Here is a 27,526-nt window from a genome sequence, read left to right on the forward strand (position 1 = left end):
GGGTCATGTTTTATTTTTTAAAACATATCGACGGTGTTGGGCTACTTTTTGCGGGCCGGGGCTGGGTTGGCTGCCAGCTGGGTGAATGTCGTGAACAGTCGCCGAGTTGGGTTGGCTCCAGCCTCCCGCACGAACGATAACTGGTTGGAGATCTCGCTCGGTAGTTTGAGTCGTTGCGGTGGGATAAGACTGCGAGAGATGAAATGAGGAACTATCAAATGAGCAAGGCAGGATGCAATAAACCGCAGAGGAGAATGCCAAGTGAAACAAAAGAGACTGGTTCTTCTGATTCCTCCTCGACTCTCAGCGGACGCAACTAACTAGCAGCTAAACCGGCTAACGTTAGCAGACTTAACGCTGGCTAACCTACTTTACGGGTATAAGTAGCTCTTAAAAATCGACGATTTTATGTGATTTTAAATGGACTTCTGTGCTTGAGAGATTACAGCTAACATTAGAGCAAAGTTCCAACTGTCACACAACGCCAGAGATAGTTAAGTTGACAGAAAGTAACTAGCATGACTGAGGTTTACATCGAGTAGTTAAGGTTAGCTGAGTGCTAGCTGCATCAGTGTTTGTGAAGTTAGCGAGCTGTTGTTTTGTCCGGGCTCGTATTAATATGTAATGAAAGCATTTAGGATTTTATACGTAGGTAAAAAATAAATGAATGCAATGTTTATGATTGTCAGAGTGAAGAAAACACTTAAACATTACTGCATGTGTTTTTGTCATCCACCCCGGCTACAGATTGACTGTATGAGGTGGATTCCCCTCCGTGTTTACACTTTGAAGCATCCCCTCTCTCCAGCCCGTTGTCCGTGGATCTCATTGACATTTGCTCCCCATGGCAGCGGTGGTTAGCTACACTCCACCATGGTGGGTGAACCTGCTGCACAGACTTCCACATTTCAACTTAAGGTTCGAGCAAACGAGCAGTGACTTCAGACCAGAAGACTGGACGTATCAACAGGTAAAATAATACCCTACAAGTTCCTAGACTCACACTTGGGGATGTGATATTATCAAGTGCTTGTTTCGGTATCAGTTTGATAAAATCCCAAACCTCCATTTCGCAATTGTAGCATGTTTGGGCATGCTGGGCTACAGTCTGTTTTTTTTTTCTTTCCTGTAAGGTTGTCATTTAATATTATTAGTTGTATTGGTGGCAGCTGATCGTTCTCTCCACCTTTTGATCCCTGACACCATCTGTGTGTGTAGCTTTCCAGACACTAACCAGCTGGCAATGTATAGTGTAATCCAGGCCACATAAGCTGACCTAAGCAACCACTTCCTTATGTCTTATTTTCCCTGTAATCTTATCATGGTCAGTATTTGTTACACCACATGGGGGGCATTAAGACTCTGGAGTACCCAAAGGAAAAATATATTTATTCCTCAGACTCAGACTCACATCGGGGAGGTTAAACTGAGAGCAGGGGTTAAGGAGGATTCTGCACAGTCTAATGAGTAGTTTAGACTCTGGGGGGAAGGGAAAGCAGGGCGTTTGTTCATGTGATTAATATTAAATAGAATCTTCTAAATTTAGGTCACATAAAGTGAGAGTTTTGGAGAGTCTCTGCAACTTGTTATGTTCATTATAGGTACCCAGCTCTAGGTGGTTATTCCCTTCTTCAGACCCATTAGTTCTATTGTCCTTTAATCAATAAATACCTTTGAATTGCCATGAACAATGCATTGCTTTCTTTTTGAATTTATGTTCAACAAAGATGGTGTTTATCATCTGTGAAAGCCATGTTGTTAGATCCAGGTAACACTTTGCAGTCCTTAATTGTGTGGAAACTGGTACAGCTAGTCTGATAAGTAATTGTTTTTATTTAGGTTTTAATAAAGAGAGATCTGCAAAAAGGTTTGATAATAATTATAATTATGACGACAGACTTAAATTCCTCTTTTTATCTATGTTCTTTATGCTGTTGGTGTTAGAAAGTGCGTCATTACCAAATCCTGAGTACTTTTGTGGTTTTTAATAAAGCTCTGGGTCAGTGATTACTAAGAGCAGGCAGACTAATGTAGAGGAGCATTTTGAAAACAAGTGTAAAAATCTACAGACGTGAGTTAACTTTAAGAGATGCATCAAGATCTAACCCCGTTTCCCTTTTACCAAGGAAGAAGATTCAGAAAATCGAGAAGTGAATCACGATTCCTCTGAAACGAGGAAGGCGTGTTCCAGACATGCGTCTGCAATTCACGGTCATGGTCCAGATCTTATACAGTTAAAAGGATGTTTACACTTTCACTTCTGATTATTTCCCTGTTCGAACTAACATGTTACCTGCTATCAAATTCCTTTAGTTAAACATTGATTTTAATGGTGCGATTAGATTTTAGTTTGGAGCAAGTGAGCATTTTAAGGAGTATAAAGTTCACAGCTTTTCACAGCAGCTATCCTGGTAGGAGTTGATGGATATAACAAAAGAATAACAGCTCTCAAAAACCATATTTCACTTCATGCCACAACTTGAGAAAAAAAGAATTCCTTTGGTCCCAGTTTGCGAAATGTTACACCCCTACTGGATAACAGCTGTTCAGGAAGTTCAGTGTGAACAATATCTCTTTAAAAGCAACAGATCCCTGTTGCTTTTAACAAGACTATTAAAAGGGTAATCCAGCTGTTATCTGCTATATGTTCCTTTTCTCAGTTTTCTCATGACAAGTGCTGCACATAAAAGGTGTTATCATTGGGACAGCTTACAAACCATAATTATTGACTGACTTTAATTACAGCCTGCTAATTATTGCCAGTGCAATGCTCCCTCTCAAGCTTCAGGGACATTCTTGACTCATCCAGATGGCTGAGACATTAATGGGGCTCAGGCTGCATCTAGGTGATTCAACTTTTGAGTATGTCATTCTTACATCTTGCCCAGATGGTAAAGATGTGATGCACCAAAATTAATCCTCATTATGATCAGTCTTTCCTCCTGGTTGAAGTATGCAGAGCAGCATGGATGAGGCATGGCATTATTTGTGTATGTCACTGGGAACACGGGGAGTAGTCAAATGCTGGCTGTGTTCACTCGCTGCTTTGCACAGGTCACTAGGGCGTGTCATTCACTGCGATGCTTTGTTGGGGAAACTGAACGAGTAGAACAACACTGGGTTTTTCACAAAAACAAAAGTGGATGGAAATCTGCCCCAGCAATGAATCCTCAGGAGCATGCAGTGAACACATAGGCCCTCTGTCTGACCTACATACGAAGAGCTACAGTTAGTGGAGAGAGGTTTGACTATCACATTGTACATCATTATACATTCTTGTGGTTTTTGCTGCTCTTTGCAGTTGTTTCTCAGATCAAGTTCTCAGTTAAGTCTTTCAGTTTGCAAATCAGTCAACAGACTATTTTGTCTTCATGTTTCTGTTTAACATTGAAGCACACACCACTGTTTAGACTGGGTGTAAAATAGCACTCAGATAAGATAGCAACATACTTGAAGTTGTGTGCATTTCCATTGTGGGACACTTTAAAAGCATTTTATCCCAGTTGTTGTTGTTGTTGTTGAGGAGAAACCAGTAACAGCTATGACGTTTTCCATAACTCCATTCTTCTTTTTACCAGTCAATCCTGTTACTGGGAGGTGTGGCGCTTGCCTGTCTGGCTCTGGACCTCCTCTTCCTGCTCTTCTATTCCATTTGGCTGTGCTGCCGGCGGAAAAAAAACGAGGAGCAGCCCAACGCCGACTGTTGCTGCACAGCTTGGTGTGTCATTATTGCAACGCTTGTCTGTAGGTGAGTATTAACATGGGACTGCAGTGGTGATAAACAGTGTTGGTGATAACATATTACTCTTGAACAATACAGACAGCCTAAACACTGGCAATGGTTCAGTCCATGATGTCAGATCCCCAAACACAGAAGTTGGCAAAGGATGCATCTATTGAAATGACTCCAAAAAAATCCAGAAATGTTTTGGTTTTTCTGATTATGTTAAAATGAAATGGATGTTTGATCATTTTGGTGTTTATGAATTTCCTTCTTTGTTTCTAAAGCTTGGAAAACATGGCAAGTGTGACTGTTTATTTAGCGCTTGTAACTCATGGCGCTACTCTTGTTCTTCTTGTTTTGTAATAGTGTTTTGTAAACCAATTTTGGTTGAACAAATTGTTATACGGAGTTATGAGGAGCCCAATGATAAAATGAAATAATTCAGTCAATGATAGCGTTTTCAGATAACACATGGTTTATGATTTGATTTTGTTTTAGAGTATGATTAACAGTATGAAGTGTTATAGAAGTTTGCTTGGAGCAAATCATAATGGAGGTACTGCACTCGGCATTAAGATGTCTTTTTGTTGTTTTGGGGTTTTTTTGGTACTGGTTGCTTTGCATTTGCATAGCCAGAGATAAAGCCTTTGAAGCATTGGTAAAGGGCAGTAAACCAATCTAAAGCCATTATTAGCTGAATATGCAAATAATGTGGTCAGCTGCTACAGATTCAGAGTGGGTTGAGCCGTGCTGAAACAAGCAGTCCTTTGTGACATAGTTCATAGGGATGAATTCAATAAATACCTAAATTTGTGCAGTTTTATAGTTTATTGGTTCACTGTGGTATTATCATATTAAGTTTGCAAAATTGGATGAAAGTGCTTACGATGTTGGAAAATAACCACATCGAAATAAAGCCCAGACTTTGTATCTGATGGTTATTAATTAGTGGAAATGTCAGGGTCTGTCTGCATAGGTAACTCTCTAATGTATTTACAACCTGATCTAATGTCAATCAGCAGTATCCTTTCCTCAAGTTGATAGTCCTATCAATTGCTTGTCACAGAGTTGATGAAAGTCTAATTACTGGCCTGCCTACTTTGCAGTACTAACAGCTGTTTCGCTTTTGTTGCTACAAGTCACCTAGTTTTCATTCAGTGGTTTCTGTATTGTTGCTAATGTCTTCCTGAACCATCTAAGGCAGTACATCACTCACACCCACACTGAAAGCCTCCACATACCATTGTAGACAGAATAATTTAAAAACCGTTGCATTCCTGTGTATGTTGGATTGTTGCCACCACAACTGTGCTGATGGGAATAAACAGTGTGACAGGAATTTGTGAAGAGGAGGATGTACAGTATATGAGCATTATGTACTTTTAGGTTTTACATTATTATTTTTTTAAGTGCATAGTGTAAGAATTGTACCATCTGGACACAGTTTTTGTCCTTGGAAACTGAATTTGTTTCCTGTTTTCCTCCTCCTGTTGATGGGCCGCAAGAGAGCCATCACATTTGATTCACAGTAGCACATAGAGCTTGGGGACCTGATGAGTACAAGAACTGCATTACAATCACCGTATCTGTGTGCGCGCTTTTACCCGCGCATAAATGCTGAGCAGGGGGAAAAAAAAGTTGGAGAGATCTGACATTTCTGTTTTGCTTTGCTTTTGTTCGTTGACAGTGGGTCCACGCTCAGCATCACAGTATCATTGCACAAGAAACTGCATCACTTAAAAATAAAGGGATTATCTTCTCACTTTTTTTTTCTTTTTATGAATAGTATAGAGTTTCCACAGGGTCACATCTCACCAGGGAGTTTAGTTTGTTTTGTACTGTGAAGCTGCTCCTATTTACCTTTATCACACTGCAGAGTGTGAGAGGAAGAGATTAGCAGCACTCCAGGAAAAGGGAAAACCTTCTGATCTACTGAGTGCTGTTGGCTGAACACTTTTAACCCACAATGGTTCATTCATAATCATTTCATCTGATACAATCTGTTTATAGGATGAATGTCATAGCATAAGTGCTTCCAAAATGTCCACATCTGCAATGCAGGAACTGATGTCAGAGCTAAATCTTTATTATTGTGCAGAATTGGAGTTGATATTTTATCACTGAAATATTAGAATATATCAAACAGTTTTATTGTAAATATAGTTAATTCTGTATGTTTTCAATGATATTAGGATTTTAATAAATGTGAAACTGTTTTTGCCATCGATGTGCTTTCGGAAACTGTTGCTCATGCATTAGAGAGAGCTGTTTTTCTGCAGCTTGAGGCCTGCCTGTGCTAATGGGAGCAGACCTCCTGCCTCAGTACAGCCTTTGTCAGTCATAGTGTGGGGCTTGGGGCATAGCTGGTCCATTCCTCTGTGTTTCCATGGTTCTGTATGGAGTCTTTCTGCAGAAGCTCAAAGGAGCCTGTTGACTGGGGTCTGAACCGACAGGGTTAATGTAGAGTTCACACGCCTCGCTCCCTGGCTAGCTGTCCCCCTGGCTTGCTCTCTTCTCTGTCTCCTCTCTGTGTCTTTTTTAGCTAATCCCTCCTCCTCACCACCCTGTGTCCCCTCCCTTCCTTTTGTCTCCCTTCAGCGCTGGTATTGCCGTCGGTTTCTATGGGAACGGCGAGACTTGTGATGGAGTGAATCGAATGACGTATTCTCTCCGCCATGCTAACCGCACGATCACTGGAGTGCAGAAGTTGGTAAGACACAGTGCACAAATTATACCAAGAGGTTTAATAATTAATCGCTTTGCTGCCACAAGCAACCCCAGTTTCATTAGAGCTGTGTAGTGAGCCCCGCTTTTCTTGTCTGAACTCTTATCATGGCCTTGTTTGGCCCTGTTTTGGCTCTAGGTCTATGACAGTACTTCCTCACTGAACCAGACAGTTGATGACAATCTGCAACAGCTTGAGGGGCAGTATGCACAGCATGCAGACTACCTGTCCATCATCCAAAAGCTGCAGGGCCAGCTGGATGAGCTGGTCAGACAGATGGTGGAGATTCCCTTCTGGGAAAACTCCAACATCTCCCTGGATGAGTTTGCTGGCAAGATTGAGCTTTTTGACTGGTACAGGTAAGACTGGGACAGTGGAGCCAAAGCACCACTTTTTGCAGTGGTATAACAGCAGGCTAATTATCTCATGCTACATCTATTTTATTAAAATGATGCAGAAAAAAATTGAACTGTTTTACTGGTGCTTATTACAGCATTTATATTTCATTGAAATTTAGTTAGTTTTTTCCTAGTTAGACAGTGCTGCTGTGTTGGATGTATTTCTGTATTAAAATGTCTTAAGTGATTCAAGTTAGCAGGATGCAATGGTAGGTGCAAGCAAGCAGGAATTTCTTTAAGTTATTCAGCGCATAATTAGGTAGCTGACGTGCTTAAAAATTGCAAGCCTGGACTACATTTCTCTGCTAGAAAATTAAAGCAGTGTTTAATTTTCTCATGCATAAAATATATCTTTGTTTATCACATGGTCAGAAAAGCCAGCTGAATGTACAGATTTCTGTCAAATAAGGTTACAGAGACTCCTTGCCTTTACTATATGTGGATCAGTTAGGCTGATATCGGCAGCACCCCCAAAGGACAACTGTGAGTGTGAGAGGAAAAATACCCTGGAATTGTGGTGTCAGTTAAATATACCAATTATATCCTTGAAGAATAGGTTCACAGTCTGTTAACAATAAACCCTTTCCCATAATACTTGCTCTTACGTGCATTCGAAAGATGTGATTTAATAGTTACAGGGAAGAAAAGGAATGCTACCACCTAGCTACAAGCATATATTTTTGTTTAAATTGTGCTCTTTTAGTATCTTATTTTATCCAAGTTGCAGGGACAGCAGCCTAAAAAGGCTTATTAGCCTCGCTCTTCCCAGCCACATCTTTCAGTTTAAACAGGTGGACACGGTTTCCAATCTTGGGTCTTGCCTGGGGCTTAATCAAATTCCCAAACCACTTCATTTGTGGAGGAGTAGTGGCTCTACTCTGAGTCACACCCAAATGACCAAGCTACTCGCCTTATCTCTAAGGGAGAGCCAAGCCACCCTTTTGTATATGCAAGTAGAAGTCCCGTCCTCAGTCAGCCAATCCACAGGCACTGCTGCAGACCTCTAATCAGTATTGCAGAAAACATTGTGGAAAGCTGTTGTGGACAGCCCCATAATATCCAGAGTTTTAAGAAATGCAGGGCAAACCTCATTCACCTAGCCACCCAGAAGATGTTTAACTACAGTGACCTCCTCTCCTGCGAGAGATGAGTCACCCCCGGACTTTGCTTCTACTATGGAAGGCATGTCAGTGGTATTAAGGAAATCCTCCCCAATCCCCATTGCATTTAGAGCAATGGGCCAATTTAGAGTAGAGCACCACTTCCTCCTATGAGTTGTTCCATAGTCTCATTGAACTCCTTGGACGTGAGCTATTGCTTCAGCTACTGCCAGAGCTGCACTTTGCTTGAGCTACCAATACCTCTCAGCTGTCTCTGGAGTCAAACAGGATAACCAAGTCCAACAGGACTCTTCCAACAGCTCCCTTCAACTCTGATGTCTGTGCCAGCACCACAGCTCAGCTCCTTTCTACACCCAAGTGTCCAAGTTATACGGCTGCATCTGATCATTTGATGATTAAACTGTGAAACACTTAAAAACACTTATGCTTGTAGATGGTGTTCATTGTGCACTAACTGTAGTTGGCACAGAAGTCTAAAAACAGAACACCACACAAGTTCACAGTGGGCAGACCGTTCAAATCCAACCAGATCACACTGTCATTTCCTATGTTAGCATTAAAGTTCCCCAGTATCGATGACTCACTCTTTCACCTGAACATGCAGGGAGGTACTGAACGAGGAGATTACAAATATACCCACTCCTGCCCACCGCCACTCACCTAGACAACTCCTGAGTGGACCTGATGGAAGTTTACCCCCCACTCCACGAAACTGGTTTCGTAGCCTGAGCTGTCCATTAAGCTCGGGATATCTAATGCAATTATCCCACTCACCACCTCAGACTCCTTCTCCACCAGAAATGTGACATTCAGTGGTACCAAAAGTCAGTTTTTGAAAGCCAGAGGTGAAACCGCTAGGGCTTCTGCACCTGACTACCATCAAGTCCTTAAGGCTTCGAACCCACAGGCGAGTTGACCCCTATAGCTACTTTTGGCTGCTCTGCCCAGCCACCAGATGCATGGTGAACTGGTCCCTTGATATTTATTTATTCATTTATTTTGGGGGTCCTCAGAGGGCTTTTCTAATTCGCTCTTCATCTGGCCCCTAACCCTCCTTTGACATCCTTTTCAGTAAATGAGTATAAATATTCGCTGGTAACTTTAATTCTCACACACCAGGGTTGCCCTCTGGGTTACTTATGACATGTCACTTACAAGTTGCCCCAAGACAAGTATGACTTAACCTCAGTTATTTTCAGGTTCTCATTTCTTTATTTTTTTTAGGTTTCATGTTCAAGTGTAACAAACCTTTCAGGAGGCATACCTATAATACACAGGATAAGCTGAAATCATTGCGACTGATGTTAAGAGAATTACTTCTTTACTGAGAGATGGTTAGCTGTGCTGCTTTGACCATTTGTTGTTAATGACATGTGTCTTCACAGGTGGCTGGGCTACATAACCCTGCTTCTGTTCGATGTCCTCATCTGCCTTCTGGTGCTGTTTGGCCTCATTCGCAACTCCAAAGGAACACTCATAGCGTGAGTCTCACAAGATTCAAGGGGAAACTCTTGTGACCTGGGAAATGATTTAGCTGAGTGGCGGTTACCATACATGAAACCACTTCTTCATTACTGTTCAGTTCATACAAAAAAGATTGTTTGAAATGTCAGCCCTTTTAAAACTAATTTCACGGGAGCATCGCATCATGATCAGATCAGTATTTTTGATAACTACTGTTGACACAAGTGACATTTTTGGCCTGACAGGTTTGCATTTATTTTGTTATGTACTATCTTTGCACATAATAACACAGACTCTCAGTATCAGTTCTTGATATTGGATATCCTGTGTTCTCTTTGGATCACTCAATATTGTTCAATATTGTTGTTTAGCTGCATCTGATTTTAGTTGCTTATGTAATCTATCCATGTATGTATGTTGGTGATTTCCTTTGCTTTCCTCTTCTATCCTTCTGCCTTTGCAGCTGATGCTATTCTTTAAGATTGATCTGCAGATCTTTGTGTGTTGAATAAATTGTCAAATTTTCTATCTTAAATATCTTTCTTTCTGCAGTGGATTAAGTTGTTTTTGCACATGAAAGCTGCTGCTGGTTAAATATACTTCTCACTTCCTTTCTCTCCCCAGGGTGTGCCTATTTGGTGTAGTGGCTCTGGTAATCAGCTGGGTCTCCCTGGGGCTGGAGTTCGCTGTCTCTGCTGTAAGTTTCTGCATCACTGCATGATCCTGTTGGGAAAACAGTTTTTGTGGGCAGCCTGTGGCTGCAGAGCAGAGTTTTATTTCATTTAACTAGTAGAGTTCATGAGTCAAGATATAAGGAGTAATACACTAAATAGTCATGAAAATAGCAGTGCCTATGAGAAGGACTATGCTACACAAGACCTGTTTATTTCTACTGAAACTCCCTTTACTAAGTTATAACAATTTACAGGTGATTTATTTTTCTAAGTACTTATTACAGAAATCCTTAAGACTAATGATATTGATTAAGATGTGTGATTAGAAGCAAAATAACTGGTTATTATGCACTATGGGGGTAATATTGCAATTTGTGCTCCCAGAAGCAGAAAGTGGTAAAACTGGCTGCTTCACTCAGGTTCAAAAAATAAATCCATATATTTTGTTTATATTGTTTTGTATTACATAATTTAAAGAGGCATTTTAAATGAATTTTCCAGGAGGTTGAAAAATGTTGATGAACATTAATCTTTATTTATGCAAATTAAATATCCCTGTGGAGGATTTCCTCCCCTGCAGATGAATCAAGCTGTTCACACCTAAATGTGCTTATTTTTTATTTATTTTATTTATTTTATTAATTTTGTTTGATTGCTCTCAGCAGAGATTGAGGGAGCCAGCGACATGAAGTGTTTATTTTTTGGTTTGTTTATTGTTTTGTTTTTTAAAGCTGCAATCAGTTCATCAAAGATGATGATTCATTTGCAATCATGCCTGTGATGGCGTTTGACTGCATTTGAATGCAAATGTCACCAACTGAGTCCTCTTCATTTATAAGTCTAATTTGTGTTGTTTTTCTAGACCACCAGTGACTTTTGTGCATCTCCTGATACGTATGTCACTGAAGTGACAAAGCAGTATCAAGTCATCAATAAAGGTATGAGCTCCTCTTATAAAGATCATTATGTGGTAAAGATTCAGTAAGTTCTTCAAAATAACTGAATTTTGAAAGGGCAGAGAACAGGATCTGAATGCTTTGTTGTGCTGCACTGAGGTCTCATTGTTCTGAAGGGTCATCCTTGCTCTTCTCCATAGACCATAGCAGGTTCCAAGTACTACTACCACATCTGCATTGGGGGCAGAAGGACAAGGGGCTGCTTTTTAAAAACCACTACAGACAGCTCTCAAACTGTCTGATTTTAGTAATTGCCCTATCTGTCTCATGATGGGACTCATGTAAGAGGGAAAATAGTGCCTTGGATTTGCATGAGGAAGATAAGAACCAAGGAGCACAGTATCCAGGGCGCAGTATATTTCCTGCATCCTCCTTCAGTCCTTGGAAGGGGGGAAAAAGATAATGTGTCTCTGAAATAAGACCCATAATCACACGTTATAAGCGCCACCAAGGATTTTGGTGCTCCTATTTCTGCTTAAAATCCCTTATTTGACATCAGCTTAACAAAATATATCTTCTTCTAATCTCTTAAACATGGAGATTGCCATGCTTTGGGCAGAAACCAGGACATTAGCTTTAAATGCTCCGTTGTATGGTTAATCTGAACAATGAGCACTGGCTCACTATGCACTGAACTGTATAATGCTGCAGCTTTAACGCTTTATTTTACCCTAGGGCTAATTTATGCAGTGTGGGGGTTTTCAGTTTTGCTTTTTTTCTCTTAAACACATGCTAACTATTTAGCAGAAAAAAGGAACTCACTTATTATTACTGTGATGAGGCAGTAAGTATATTGCTATTACAGTATTAACACAAAGTGGGGGGAAAAAACTGCTGTAAGTCCAGACTTTGTTCTTGTGTTTGTCTTTTTCTCCTTTACAGCTTTTGCCTTCATGAAATTGGACTAGACAAATCTCTGGATACCACAAAGTGTTATTACAGCACTGGATTTATTGCTTTTCTCCCCTCAGTGGTTGTGGTAGCATCATTTCAACAACACTCAATGTTATTTTTCATGCGTGTGCTTTCTCGTTGTGTGGTTGTTAGGCATTTTATCAGAGAGAAATTTAGGCTGCATTTTGTTCTGCTGCAGCCGGTTTTTCTCTATTATTATGATGGTTTGTTTTCAACACAAATGGTGGCAACAGTGACAAAGATGAGCTGCGACTCTGAGCAGGCTTGAACTCCAGAAACTCCATAAATGCTCAAAACAGCTGCATTTGTGCGTTTGATCCCTCTGTGTTTGGAGGAAGTTGGTTCCTTGTGAACATTTGCTTATTTAGTCTATATGACATCTGGTTTTCAACACATCCTTGTGTTTGGGAATACTCACAGTGCAACTCATTCATTTGTTCTGACTGCTAAAAATCTAACAGTGACTGGATGCCAAAGCTATCTTGATGGCATGGCTCACTGGTTCAAATCATAATACCGAACAATACGTGTTTGTTGTCCTTTCTTTTGAGGGTTCCTCACAGAGTTATGAGCAAAACGAATTCTTCTTCTTCTTCTTCACGGGGAAATGGCATAATACTATAAAAATTATATAAACCCACTTAGTGTCCATTATATTTATTTGATCATGAAAGCCATAACTGAGTCATCATTTAACTATGTTCTGATACCAAGTGACACAAAAACTGATCCCAACCCCATGATGAGGCATCCGTAGTTCATCCACAGACTTCAGGAAATCTGCTCCTCCTGATATAAATGTGTGGGTGTAGTTGTGAGAGCTGGACCAACAGAAGCTTGCTGATATGTACTTTTAAATGCCGGAAATTCGCTTCTCATGCTCAGCTGTGTGGGAAAAGGCTCCTGACACAGCAGTGAGTTTGGACGTCACTAACACCATGTGTCAGGTTGGTGTTCTTACTGCCTCTATCCGTGGACGTTTCTGTATTGCATCGCTTCTGAGTCACGCTCTCACGCAAAAGCATTTCTCATCCACTCCTTCTCAGTTCTGTGATTTTTAACCTAACTGAAGTGGCCAGTAATAGCAAGCGAAAGTCTGAAAAATTTATTAGTCTTCTTTGGCTCATCGTGTACTGCAAGCAGGTTGCAAGTATGGTCATGTTGTAATTTAACAATGACTCTAGAGGTGTTGTTTTCCTGAAGCTGTTTGCAGTAAAGGCTTAATCCTAAGTCTCTCTTTGGCTGTGTAGTGCTGATTGTTCAAGTGTTGCTGCGTTAGGAGAAAAACACATTTCCATTTAACCTCAAAGCTCATGATTAACTTGTTAATAGTTACAGTAGCCATCAGTGTCTTACAAGGCAGCATTCAATAACTCAAAACTAGACAGTAACATAGTATATTTTGGCCTTGAATCTTAATGTCTGAACCAGTGACTCTGTGAAGACGAAGCACAGTGATGCAAGAATGAGAAATATAGAAAAAAGCCATAGCTGTCTTGTCCTGCAGTAGTTATAATCAGTACTTTTTGACAGTATCTCATGTTTTGAAAGTGGTAACTTGTACTGATAATCATGCAGAGAATCTGATGCCCACCTTTACACAGCTTTTTAGTGAGATTGAGCCCTCTCTCTTTTCTTTTTCTTTTTTTTTTTCCTTTTAGTATTTAACATTGTAGGATCTTTAGGCTTGGTAAAGCCTTGAGGCCATTGTTGCAAATTGAAATTGCATAAATAAAATTTGATTGTTGAACTCTGGGGTTCACAATAAACATTCAGAAACCTGCTGCATTGCCTGGCTAGTGCTAAAAGGCCGACACACAAAGTTAGCAGCTGAATACCCCTGTGTACTTAATGTTCCTGGACTCAGACTTGTACTAGTAGTAAGTTGACTTTTTATGTTAGTAATTTTTTGTTGTTGTTGTATGTTTCCCAATGAAAAAGTAGATTCTCAAACATGGCTATGTTTTTAAGACCGAAGGTCAAATTTGCACAAATAAACTCATGAGTCAAAAGCTCAGGCTTCATGCTGCTCTAATTGTGCTGTTTCTAGCACTTGTCTATTTTTGGCTTGACGTCAAAGGGGAGGGATATCCTTAACATGGTCATTGCACGCAGTCGGCACAAGTTGTGAGCACAGAAGTTTTTACAGATCTGCTGTGCAAGAAAGCTAAACACAAAAAACCTTTAAAGGGGCAGGAGCTTTAATAACTATTTTCACACAATGGATGAACTGAGATAACGCACTAAGGCCCAGTATTGCATAAATGCACATTTGTTTTTGAACTGTAAATCATGCAGAGCTATATTACTAGACTACAAGAATAATATATGGTCCTTGACATTAGCTTACTAGTTCCCCTTTAAGGTCAGCTTATTGTGATGTGCAAGACATTTGGACCATGTTACAAAATCTGACAGTGATATAGCAGTTTTTTAGCTGCTACTGGTATCTTTTAATTTAAATAGATTTGTAGCTGATTAATCCTCTATTTGATGGTAGGGGTTTTTTAAGCGTCTTAATTTGTCTCAACCTATGAAAGCAAGGATTTCCTTTCATAGGTTATGTGCAGGTTGTTTGTGAATATATTTTGCTCTAATTTTTAGTGCATTTTGAGTTAAGTGGAATGTGTTGTCATATATCTGTTTTTATAAAAAAGTGTTTATCAAACAGTGAAGCTAACGGTGCCTGTAATTAATTACGTTGCAGGCTAGATATTCATTGTATAAAAGACAAAGAAGAATAATGAATATAACAGTAATGCAATCAGGATAAAAAGAATAATATTAATACATAATAAATAAGCAACATACATGTCTGTTTTCATACATGAGCAAACTGAACAAGTGCACATGAAAGATTCCTGGTTCAAACGCATATCCCTGGAACAGTTGCGTCAGGAAGGGCATCTGGCCTTAAGGGAGCAGCTGAAAAAGCTGCCACATTTGCCATATGATAAGCTAACAAATGTTGTTAACCTCTTTGCAGTTGAATAGAACAAACATCCTGAGGAAACTTAAAAGTTCACATATTTGGCAGTTAAAACCGCTTTCAAGTTACGTCGTCATAAAGACTAGCCGCAGCCCTACATGTAACTTCTTGTGCCTCTGCCAACATGTTCATATGTGTTCTGTTTTTTTCTTGCAGAAACCCTTCAGTACTACCTTAGTTGCAGTTTGGAGCAGAGCAATCCCTTCCAGCAGGTTTGTTACATGTGTTATTAGATCCATCTTTGTGCATGTTAAACCAAACCATTTCAGGCTCATAATGCTGAAATCTCAACAGACATATTTTCTGCATGATGTATGACCTTGTTATTAGGAGGAATGCAAGTAGGCACCATGGGCAACTCGCACTGCCTCAAAGCAATTTTTTTCCATGTATTCCATTCCAATACAATACATTTCATTATGCCAGCAGGAAAGCTGATGCAGAGCAGCACTTCCTGTACGTCCATGGTGATAGTGTGGGGCTGCTTCAAAGGGTGTTGGGCATGAGAGATGTTGTACAGAAGTTACAGTTACTGTGAAACTGCGGTTTTCTTTAATGGAGTCCCTACATTTAATTTCTCAAGCTCCATGAATAAATTAGAAGTTTTGAGTGCAGCTAAAGCTAGGCATCTATTGTTAGTCCTTGTGTATAGAGAACGAAGCGCTATATATACATTATATAAGCCTTGAAGCTCTATAAACTCAGCGTGATTTCACAAGACATCAGCTTGACTACAAAAGGAGACAGCCACTGAAAGCCTCTGGCACTGATTTAAAAAATGGAAATACTTTTGAAATATGCTGGACTGCTACAATATTCTGTCTTTTTTTCTTTTCAGAGGCTTTCCGGGAGCCACAAAGCATTAGTGGAAATGCAGGATGATGTGTTTGAACTGCTTCGATCTGCCACCAGAGAGTATATACAAACCAAGGTATGTTTCCTACACCAATAAATTACCCTTTACTTGTAGTCCCACATTACATGGTATCTCTAACGGTTTGTGATGACACAACATACAAGTGAATGGGGCCTGTGCGGCCTGCAGAGAAGTGAAGTGCACCTGTCCACATAAAGGCCTGCTGACAGCCCACCTGGGACCTGCATTATGTGCATTAGGCTTTCACTGGCCCTTGTCAATACAACACTATGCTATTGTCCAGGGATGGTCCTTACTGTGTTGACAGAGGCCTAAAGGAGAGCTGACATAGGGAACAGAGGGAGGCATATTTCACTTCACATACCCACACAGTGAAATTTGCTGAGGTGACGGAAACACTTGTTTTTTTTTTATCTGGCAATCAGACATTTTCTGCCAGATCTAAAAAAAAAAAAAGAACTAGAGGGAAAAAGGGAACTGTCCATTAAAATGTATCATACATTATAATCTGCTTTTTCAGCTCTGGCTCCTTTGTACTGCTGTATAGTGAAGCGAGACAAATCCCTCATAAATGTGCATTGAATAATCACATTATCTCATTCTCTATTGTCAAGTGTTTAAACTATTAACAGACAGGATGAGGAAACTTACTGTGTAGTGTGTTTTCAGGTAAACAATGAGAACTGCTCTGATTTTTACTTTGTTCCACTTTTTTTTTGTTTTCTTTTTTTGTGGTTTCAAGCCATTGAGCCATTTTTCAACAGTGCACATTTTGAGTTTCCCATCGCTAATTTACAGGGACGCTTGGAAGAGATCCAGAGGATACTGAACACCACAGAGATCAGCCTACATCAGCTCACTGCATTGGTGGACTGTCGCAGCCTGCACATGGTGAGTAGAAGAGTTACAAACTGAGACACTGTTAACTGTGGGGTTGCTCGTTGTCTGATTGAAAAAGGGCCAGCGGACTTGATTTGTACTGACATCCTTGTAGTGCAGCTTAGTTGTATAAAGCAGCCCGTCTTTTATGCCTGTGCAGTTGACTACACCTGCCATCATAAATAATGTTTCCTTTCCTGTATGCAAGTTCTTGTCCAACTGATGCTGGCTGTGTACCATTTATGAAGCTGGCTGAATGACAAGTACTTGGCTATGTCTGTGCTTTGGAAGATTGTCCCTCAGTGGCTTCCAAATTCCAAGTGCACATGTGCAAGTGAAGCACTTTTCTTGGTGCTATCTGCTCTCGTCTCTCTCAAAGAGTTCCTTGGCTAGCAACACAATTATTTTATGTAAAGAGAGAGACTTTAGCAGAATACAATTTTTTTTTTTTTTCCTGCAGTGCATATAGTCAAACATTTTCAGTCACGATGAAAAGATGAAAACCTACTCTGCTCCCCTCTAGTTTGCCAACTGTGATCTCATTTGTTTGACCTAGTTTAAACAAGAAGTCAAAGCAGACGCATGTTAAAGACCCCTTTTTAACTTCTTCCCTTCTATTTTGCCTTTTCCCCTTATGTTTATCAAAAAATAAATAAACAAAACTGTTTGAACCTGTTTAAATCTTCCAAAAACTAAAATGAACACCTGTGCTTGTTACAGGACTACGTCCAGGCCATGACGGGACTTTGTTATGATGGACTTGAGGGTCTCATCTACCTCGTGCTCTTCTCCTTCGTCACTGCTCTCATGTTCAGCTCCATTGTGTGCAGTGTGCCGCACACCTGGAGAGGCAAGCGGTACGACTTTCATTGACCTCATACAGTTTGCACAGTCCTCATCAGAAAGACCTTGTAAAGTGGTGCAAAAGCTTTTAAGCTAGGTTTATATTGAGGACTTTATATACAGTGAGAAATAATTCAAGAGGAAAAGCCCATTAATTAATCATGAATTTGTTGCATGTCTTTGTAGCCACTTGGTTTTACATTACAAAGAAATTACATGGGCAGAGAAACATGATTGTTTTTCTGTAAGACTTGCGTTTGTCTGTGCTTGAAAGACTGGTCTTTGTTCACTGCTGGGACAGGTCCAGGAGGCTCTAGCTGCATCCTCAAATAGATTACTTCCTGTTAAACCCCCATCAAATGTGCTATCTCACTACGTTTTTTGGTCTTTTGCAGGGGTGGGGTGAAATCATTCTGATTTCTCTCTTATTAACAGCAGATATGGTTTGCTAACAGGAATGTGGTTTCTTAGGCTCAGCTCAGCTGCTCCATATAATTAACTTACCATTGGGGGGGCATGTTCATCAGTTTGATCTCAGCTAGAGCTTCCTGTTATAAAGCAAGGGATTACATGCTACCAGTCTGTTTTTCTCAGTTTCCCTGCCAAGCTTGTTTTATTTTATTGCTGTAATAATGCAGCTAATTACTTAACAGCTTGAAATGGCAGGTCATTATCAAGATGTGCTTTTAGTATCGAAGTTTAGCATTTCCAGTGCATTAGTGTTGTCAGTAAGTTATTAGCACAGTTTTCCTGACCATGTAGAATCAAGTGATTGTATTGTGAAGTGCTCTGAATGAGATTCCATGATGTCATGGATTAAAAATGCATGAAATCAGCCTGTGGGAACACTAGAGGGAGACAGGCTCCATGTTGCCAGCGTTATTGTTGCTCTGTTTTGACAGGCCATGTTTAATCAGTTAATGTTATCTCATACACTACTGAGCTTCCATGTTTGAAAAGAACCAAATAGAATCCCATTGTTCTTGCAGAAGTAATTTTTTTTTTCCTTGGTCTGTTAAAAATCACATGCAAAAGTAGGGCTCTTTGAAGGAGCAGGGCCAATGAATTGAGTCATCTTCTTTGCTTCAAAAAGCAGAGACCTTATCTTATTGTCTCCTCCCGAAGCAGAGATGAAATTGAATCAGAATGTGACTCAGACTAATGAAAAACGTGACCACGTGGCGTCTTTATGTTCTTTTGTTATCAGTGAGATGGGACACGGGGTCCCCCTGGTGGTGGTTTTATATTGTTGTGTGGTGTTTTGCAGGAGCGAGGAGGACAGTGAGGACGAGTCTCTGAGCCATGGAGGGAGGCAGAACCATGATAATTTGTACCGGGTTCACATGCCGAGCCTGTACAGCTGTGGTAGCAGCTATGGTAGCGAGACCTCCATCCCTGCTGCAGCCCACACCGTCAGCAACGCACCCGTCACAGAGTACATGTAAGACATTACTGTTGAAATTTAAAGGGAAAACCACATTAAAGGCAAGAGGGGTGGATGATATATTTTTACAAGACAGCCCAGATTATGCACAGTGAGGCTGACATTAGATTCCTTGTGTATTCAGGAGCAAATTTATCTGTCCCTAGACAGAGCTCTACTCCTATAGCAAGCCATGTTATGTGCAGCAGATGCAGCTGGTGTTCTCCAGCTGTGATGCCTGTGAAAATCAAAGCCGTCTGCCTCCTGAATAATGCACACATTTTGGGAAACTTGAGGAGGGAATGATGATTTTTATCGCTATAATTTACTTGGAGATTTTCATGCTTATAGTGTATGGTTTCAAATCTACAAATCTGTTTGTGAGTACTGACACTGTAGTTGTGTGGTCACTGAGTTTGATCCAATCGTGTTTTTTTTTCCCTTCAGGGCTCAGAATGCCAACTTCCCTAATTCTCGCTGTGAAAACACACCACTGATAGGACGAGAGTCTCCTCCACCTTCGGTAAGTGTTGTTTTTCCTGTCAAAGCACCTCATAAAAGTATTCAGTCTGCACCTTTACACCAGAGGAAAAACTGAAGAACTAAACTAGAAACTGTTAACTTTATTTTAAGAGACATGTTGAATGAAGCTAACTAGACAGGTGGTGTCTATATACTGCCGTGTGACTTTGATGCTTCCTTGGAGTTTAATTAATTAATGGTAAGCGGACATAAAAAGGTGGAAGGAGAGACAGAGAACTTCAGAGCATCTGTCTCCACTGCACATGATGCACTGACTGTTTGATGGATGTTTATCTTTGCTTAACGGCATTGGCACCATGAAACTATCGGGAGATTGTTCGCTTTCTCTGCTTAACTCGCTTTCCTTTCTCGTTATCACCCCCTGCCTCTGCCCTTAGGTTGTTTACACACATTTTTCTTTTAATGTATTTGAACAGAGAACCTATTCAAATTTCTTGTTATAAGAAAAAGTACCCATATCTTTAGTTTTACTACGTAAAAGCTCTAATCACTTCTTTGTTTTGTGAATCGTTGAAGAAGCTGTGGTTTCCGTGTTAGTCGTGGAAAACCCCAGTAAATTCACCAGAACCCGCCAGATTTAGTTCCTGACTTCCTTAAAAGATTTTTGGAAACTTTATGCTGTGAAAGTTGCCGTGCCAAAAAACAAAAGCTCATTTGTTAGTATAAGCCTTATAGAGATGAGTCTCTGGGAACTGTTTTGTTCTTGTTTTGATTTGGGTTTTTGTTTTTTTGTTGTTTTTTTTAAGGATCCACCCTTCTAAGTCTTAATCAGTCTCTCCCAGCTTTAGCAGTGCTGTGCTGTACTTGATCTTGTTAAAAGAAGGGGCGACAGAACTCTTGCTTTCTCCTTCTTGAAGCTCCAGCTTTCTCCCACAATTTAAAAATCCAAAAGGTGACTTAATAGGGAACTTTAAATTTCCCACAGATGTGGATGTGTGCATGAATGTTTCTCTGCCTCTCTGAAGTTTCGAACCTGTCCAGGGTATAGTTTCTTCACAACCCTTAAAAGAAAAGCTACCACAGCTAATGGAAGTGCCATGCTGTCACCAGTGTTTTCTGTGTGTCACTTGAAAAGTTACAGAGAGGAGAAAAATCCTGCATACTGTCCATAGCGCGTTGCTTTTATTGGTGATCAGAAGTTCATTGAGTAAACATAATGTAAACAAATGGCATAACACAATGCTATAAATCCCTGTGCATGTGTTTTGATGCCGAAGAGTTATTAAAATGGTGTTGGTTTGTATCACGAGGCAACCTCGTCTTTCCCTTCTGCGTATACCTGGCCTGAACATCACCAGATTTCCTGCTCTCCCCGGTGTCTGTGTGTCTGTCTGGACCTCGACACTGCTTTGTGTATCTTCTCTATATACTCTCTTCTTGTCGTTTTTGTTTTTGCTTCTGCGGATCCATACAGTTGTATTTGACTGCTGCGGACAGTAACAGCGGTCACTGCTGGCAGTTAAAGCCTTCGGAGAGTTCAAGATCGTTTTGGTAACCTCATCTGCTATGCTAACAGGTACTAAACATGCCCGCTTCCTCCCCCTGCTGGCCTGTTCCTCCCCTGTACCACTTCCCAAGCTCCCAGCTCTACTCACCCTTTATTTAGGACCCACCAGATCTAATGGACCCCTCACCCTCACTCCCCCTCTCTCCCGACTCTTGCTAAATGTCCTACCTGGTGTCTCACCTGATGTTTGTTTCCTGTGGCCCCAGGCTGCATGTCCATTTACTCCCTGCAACTCTGATATATTGGGAGGAAGCTGTAACTCTGCCTTAAGGCACACCATGATCTATGAGTCAACAACAGTCAACATTAAATTAAAAGTCCATTAAACCATTTCAGTGATAATGTGGATGTGCTTTGTCTTGATTCTTGGCTTCGAGGGTGATCTCATGGGAGTTACAAGTAGACATTTTAAAGTATTTTAGGATTGTTTACTGGCGTGTAAAGCAGGGACATATCACTTAAAGGTACTGACTTTGGTATGACCTTTAGTGTCTTTCTATTTTCTAACATTTTCCTCACTGACACTACATTTGACGATAAAAACAAATTCATCCATCATTTCTTTACATTCTCAAGCACCACCATTATCACTACAGTGGTTACTGAGTATGTAAACGAATAGTTAACACCTGTGCTTGTTAGTCTCTGTAAGTATTTATGACAATGTGGATGAGAAAGTAATGACGGTGTTCTGAACTGAATCCAGCATTGCCTGAATTCTTGCATTGAGAAGAAATGCATCGTGGGGAAAAAATATGAAAATACTGATATTTGTTTTTAATTTATTTATTTTTATTTTGTTTCTGGATTCGAAACATTGAGACAAGCTAGTAAGAAAACTGCAGGGTGCTGACAATGTTTACAGACAGTTCAGCCTTAATAACTTTCCCCAGCCTAGAAGATTTTAAACTGTTCAGTAAAACTGGAAAGATTAAATTACATTTCATAACTTATTTTTAGAATTCTAATCCTTTTTGCAAAAAAATAAAACAAAAAAACAATGAAATTGTAAACTTAACCTAAATTATTATCGCCATGGTGATTGACACTGTTCCCTAACAGCAAGAAGGTCCTGGGTTTGAATCCCACCATCTGACCTGTCCAGAGTGTATCCTGTCTTTAGCCCTGTTGTAGCTGGGATAGGCTCCATCCCCACCAGCCCCCTGAATTGGATAAGTGGAAGAGAATGGATGGACAGACAATTACAGCCATAGATTGCGTATAAAACCTGCAGATAGCTTTAAAGTCTTAAAAGTGAGCCCAGTGCACAAGTGTTTAAACCCTGCATTCTTTCTAATAGCCAGAAGGGGGCAGTTACTTTACCCGAAAAAAGTCTGGAGCCGAGAGCAAATGTCGGAGTCCAGCAGTATAGAAGTCCTTAGTAAAACTGACCTCTTCTCCTTTTTGATCTGTGACTCATATCCTGATGAGTTAATTATCTCAGACACTTTTTAAGTCTTACATTGTGTAAATTATAATCACCATTATAGGCAAAAGAAAGAATACAGCATTGCATGTTTCAGGGCGTGGCTACCTATTAATTAATAAATCACTGCTGCATGGGGGTGTAAGGTGACACATCTGTCCATTTTATCACATCTAGTTAAAAAAAAGAACAGTGAAAATGCTCAGCTAAGCTTTATAGCAGGACTTAAAATAACTGATGGGTAACGGCACAGCGGCTTTGTCCCTCTTTAGCATACAGTCTACGGTTACAGCCCTTCTAATGTTGAATATTTTACTTAAACGTGCATGGTAAGTGTTGATGTTTCAGCCCATATTGTTGGAAATACTTGGCTTTCATATCAGCAGGCTGTCTGGACGGCTCTGAGGGTTGATCTCAAAATCTGACAAAGTGCCAACCAAGTGTTTCGACAGGAGTGTGAAATGCAGCCTTTGTGTTTGCATCACCTGTATTCAAAGAACGCATGGCTGTATCCTAAATCTATATGAATGTTTGGCCCTGCAAGCGAGCACGAAGTCTGGCAGGATAAGAGGGTCAAAATGATCCTAAATTGCGTCCAGCTCTTTCTAGTCTGATGTCTGTGTACTCTGTAGCTGTTGTACATGTATGTATTTTGTATGTCTGTTTGTTTTTCTGCTGCTGCTTACCTTTTCTTTTTATTTATTTCTTTTTTTTGTAAGGGTAAAAATCTGCCTTTTGAATCCTACACAGAATGTGGTTTCAAGTATTTTTGAGGAGTGGTACCTGGAAAAAAGTGAAACCATGATGTGAATTGTCTTTTTCTTTTTTCTTTATTGTTTTTCTTCACAGTACACCTCCAGCATGCGGGCAAAGTACCTCGCCAACAGTCGACCAGATCCCAACAACACTCCAGCGCATTAGACCCCGACAGGCTCATCTGGTCTGCAGCACTGATGCCACTGAAGTCACTCAGAAAGCCCCTCCATCATCTTTTTTTCCCCCATAGATAATTTTTCTCTCAGTCTCTTGCTTCTTGCTGCCTGACTTGACTTAATATATGAAACCAAATGTGCTTTCGCTGGCTGGTTGAAGCAGAGCTTTGGGACATCCATCAAATCTCATCTCATGAGTTATGAGTGCAGGAACTTGTCTACATCTCCTTGGCTTACGTTTACTACTGCACGAATCATCATTGGTGCTGGGAAATTAACTATGACATGATGGTGCCAGGGCTGACTTTGAATCTTTCTTTTCTTTTTTTGTCTTTATGAATGCACCATGACACGTACCAGTCACATCTAACAAGCATTGCTGTGTCAAGGACTCTGGAAATGCTCATAGACTAACATTGATTACTACTGGTTGTTTTGATTTGTAAAGTACTGTACCATACTCAGAGAGGAATACATTGCACATTCATACAAACTTTTTTTTTTTTAGTTCATGTATTTTTCTGTCTCCTCTAAAGCATAACATACAGGAAAAAAGAAAACTTTTTTTTTCTCAGTTCCTCAGCACTGCTTTCTGCTTTCTGGCTTAAAAGTACAAGGTATTGTTATTTTTAATGTCTACACGTGACACATGCACCACACACTTGGATTTCTCTGGCACTGGCATGCTGTTGCATTTTTGTCTTAAACCTGATTTCTGGAAACCGCTTTCCTGCAGTATTGCACGTCTTATAGTCCTTTGAAAGAGAACTTTATTTTCTTTTTCCTTTCGAGACCCTGTTATTTCCTGTGGAGTGTGCGTGTTTTGTTTTTTTTGTTTGTTTTCAGACTGCGTTGAGCCCCTGTTACACAGCCAGGACTGTGTGAAGCTGTGATTGTAGCTCATAATTTGGATTGGACAAAGTTGAACTGTGTTGTAGGGAAGCAGCACTTAGTGAGATGATTAATTTTTCTTTTATATACTACTGGAAGCAGTAAAAAAGCAGACACTTTTAACTATCTATATATATATATATATAGAGAGAGAGAGAGATGGTGAAGCAGGGGAGTGTGTGAGATTTCTTTTTATATTCCTTTTTATTTTCTTTCCCCTTACACACTTCAGGATAGTATGCATTAACCATGTTCCTGTTAAATAAAATCATGTGCTCCCTTAGCAAAACTGGGACTTGTCCACACACATCTATATCCGATGATACCCTTCCCTGCAAAATGAAACCGCTTCCTCCTCCCAGTGACTAACTCTCTTAATCCACATGTGTATGTAAAAAGAAAATATGCATATCTCAACAGAAATTTCAGGAGAAGCTTCATGCATAGGCAGTGCAGTGTTTCTCAAATGTGTTTTAGCATTTATAATCAAAAACTGTTACGGGTGAGTGGATGCTGTGAAGGGATTGCAACAACTGTGCTCTCTGTACAATCTGAAAATTCTTTGCTACGTTTCCTGTTGAAGCATGACAAACTTTGCAACGTGCAGTGAGATGTTTGTACTTCTGCTTCCTCAGCTCGCTTCTTAGATGTGCTTCGTGATCAGTACAAGAGGTGATGTTGAGACTGTGCCAACAAGTTAAGCACAACCCTGACTGTTTTGTTTTGTTTTTTTAATCTCTTTACTTAAAGTCTGTTGAGAAAATGAGCCTGACTGGTTCGAACCACCTATATTCTGTTAAACGTTATTACACTGATGCAGTTTTTCTCCTTTAGATAGTCATACTCTTTGTTGTTTTGTAATGCAATGCTATTATACTGGTTATAAACTATTACAAAATGAAGAAAAAATTGTGAAATTGGCATTTTAATTTCTACATTTTTAAACAACTTTTTTTTCTATTGGGTTTGCTAGTTTATTGTTTTTAGTTTAGATTTGTAGAAGCACCGTGTGTTACTTCATTAATGTGAATATGGTAAATAGACTTAAATTTTTCATTAAAAATTTTGTGGAGGAAAAAAAAATCACTGTAGATGTAACTTTTTTGTAAACACTGTGGTCGTCTTGAGCTTGAATGCTGTGTTTCAAAATTAAAGAAACCTTAAATGTAGTGCAATAGGTCATCGCACTTCTTTGTGCTGTTGAGACAGAAAATCCCTCCTGACATCCAGTAGGTAGCAGCAAAACTTCACTGTAGTTCTTAGAGACAACTGTTCAACTGCTCAAATATTTAATCAGCCAGTTACATGGCAGCGACTCAATGCATTTAGGCACGCAGATACGGTCAAGACGATCTGCTGAAGTACAAACCAAGCTTCAGAATGGGGAAGAACGGTGACTTAACAGACTGTTGCATGGTCTGATAATCTTATAGATTAACATACAAGATTTTCTCACACGACCATCTCTAACGTTTAGAGAGAATAGTTTGAAACTGAGGAAATATCCAGTGAACAGCAGTTCACCAAATTCCTTCTTGATGCCAGAGATCAGAGAAGCAAAGTCAGACTACTTAAAGCTGATAGGAGGCAACAGTAACTTATTACAACTAAGGTTGAGAGTGCAACTGAGTTATGCACTCTCTGAACACTCAACATATGTAACCTTGAAGCAGAAGATTACAGCAGCAGAGGATCACACCAGGTAGGAAACTGAGCCTACAATTTGCACAAGCTCACCAAACTTGAACAATAAAAGACTGGAAAATATTGCTGGTCTGATGAGTCTTTATTTCTTCTGTGACATTTGGATGGCAGGGTCAGAAATTGGAGTAAACAACAAAGTATGGATCCATCCAGCCTTGTATCAACAGTTCAGGCTGGTGGTGGTGTAATGATTTGGTTTATACTTCTTTGTGTACTTTGGGCTCCTTAACATCAGTTGAGAACTGCTTAACCTGAGTATTGTTGCTGGTCGTGACTATGCCTGCATCACGACAGTGCACCCATCTTCCAGTAGGATATCACGCCATACCTCAAGCTCAAAGTCTCTTGGCCGTCCCTTGTACAAGACTAAAGACTAGGAAGGACAGAGCCTTTCGGTCTGTGCCACTAAGGCTATGGAAAAGCTGACCACTCCAGCTCCATTTAGCTGACTCTGCAGAGTCTCCTGCTACTTTGTTATGTTATGTTTTAATGTGTGTGTGTGTGGGTGGGTTTGTTTTATTTGTTTGGGTTTTTTTTGGGGGGGGGGATGTTTTAAGTCACAAAACACTGTTCAAGAATTATGTCTGTGAAAAGCACTATAAAAGTAAAGTTTTACATACTTACAAAGTTCAAATCATTGCAAATGGATTTCTTGAAAATGACAAGTTTGATGGACTAACAGTCACCAGATCCTGATCCAATAGAGCACCTTTAGAATATGGTGGAATAGAGGTTTGAAATTATGGATGTGGAGCCAACCAATCCACAGCGACTGTGTGATGTCATCATGTCAATATGGCCTAAAGTGTTCGAGGAATGTTTCCAGCACCTTGCTGAGTCTATACCGTGATGAATGAAGTTAGTTTTGAAAGAAGAAGGGAGTCCAACTCTGTACAAGCAAAGCGTGCCTAATAAAGTGGCCGGTGAGAGCATACAGCTAAATTGATGCTGTTTAGAAATTATGTTTTATGTTCACTTTGGTCTCTTTATGTTTTTGTTTTGTTTTTTTTGGTAATTCGCTTTAAGCATCAAGTGCTCTCCGATGTCACTACATTTAATGTAAACATACAGCACAAACAAAACAGGATATGAGCTTGACTATTTTAAACAGCTAAGTTTCTCAGAAAATGTTAAGGCGATACTTTCATTTTCAGCCCCCACATGCTGCTGTTTTCAGAGACAGAGCTCTAAAATTACAGTACGCTGTTGGTGAACATCGTGCAGCATTTAGCAGCTAAAATGGCGGGAATCCTTTGCAGTCACTGATGCAAAAATGACTCCAAATAACTGAAAATGTTTAAAATGTTTCACGCTCTTTAAAATTTGCTGATAAATCAGTTGGTTTAAGAGCTTTTTGGACCCTGAGGGGACATTTGTGAGAGCTCAAACTCCAGAAATTCATTTTAAAATGTGCTCCTCAAACTTCAAGTCTTCAAATCGACTGAAGTCAGCATTGAAGAGGAAGTGTCCTACTCAAAGAAATCTTTGGCAGGCAAAGTAAAACTCATGCAAAGATGGATTCACCTCTGTTTGCA

General features: G+C 40.1%; 1 protein-coding gene across 1 annotated transcript; it reads left to right on the plus strand.

Moving 5' to 3' along the window:
• On the plus strand, nt 1-25,227 carry ttyh3a (tweety family member 3a). The gene is made up of 15 exons (XM_005726032.2): nt 1-377; nt 748-970; nt 3,579-3,748; nt 6,323-6,434; nt 6,588-6,808; nt 9,354-9,449; nt 10,057-10,129; nt 10,969-11,044; nt 15,123-15,178; nt 15,805-15,897; nt 16,642-16,734; nt 17,443-17,579; nt 18,833-19,006; nt 19,436-19,511; nt 23,314-25,227. The coding sequence occupies exons 2-15, from the start codon at nt 845-847 to the stop codon at nt 23,383-23,385; spliced, it is 1,575 nt and encodes a 524-aa protein (XP_005726089.1). The 5' UTR covers nt 1-377; nt 748-844; the 3' UTR covers nt 23,386-25,227.
• Nucleotides 25,228-27,526: the final 2,299 nt, after the last annotated feature.

The sequence above is a fragment of the Pundamilia nyererei genome, unplaced genomic scaffold (assembly GCF_000239375.1).
Source record: "Pundamilia nyererei isolate P.nyererei 1_Seehausen unplaced genomic scaffold, PunNye1.0 scaffold00018, whole genome shotgun sequence".
In the NCBI taxonomy this organism is placed as follows: domain Eukaryota; kingdom Metazoa; phylum Chordata; class Actinopteri; order Cichliformes; family Cichlidae; genus Pundamilia; species Pundamilia nyererei.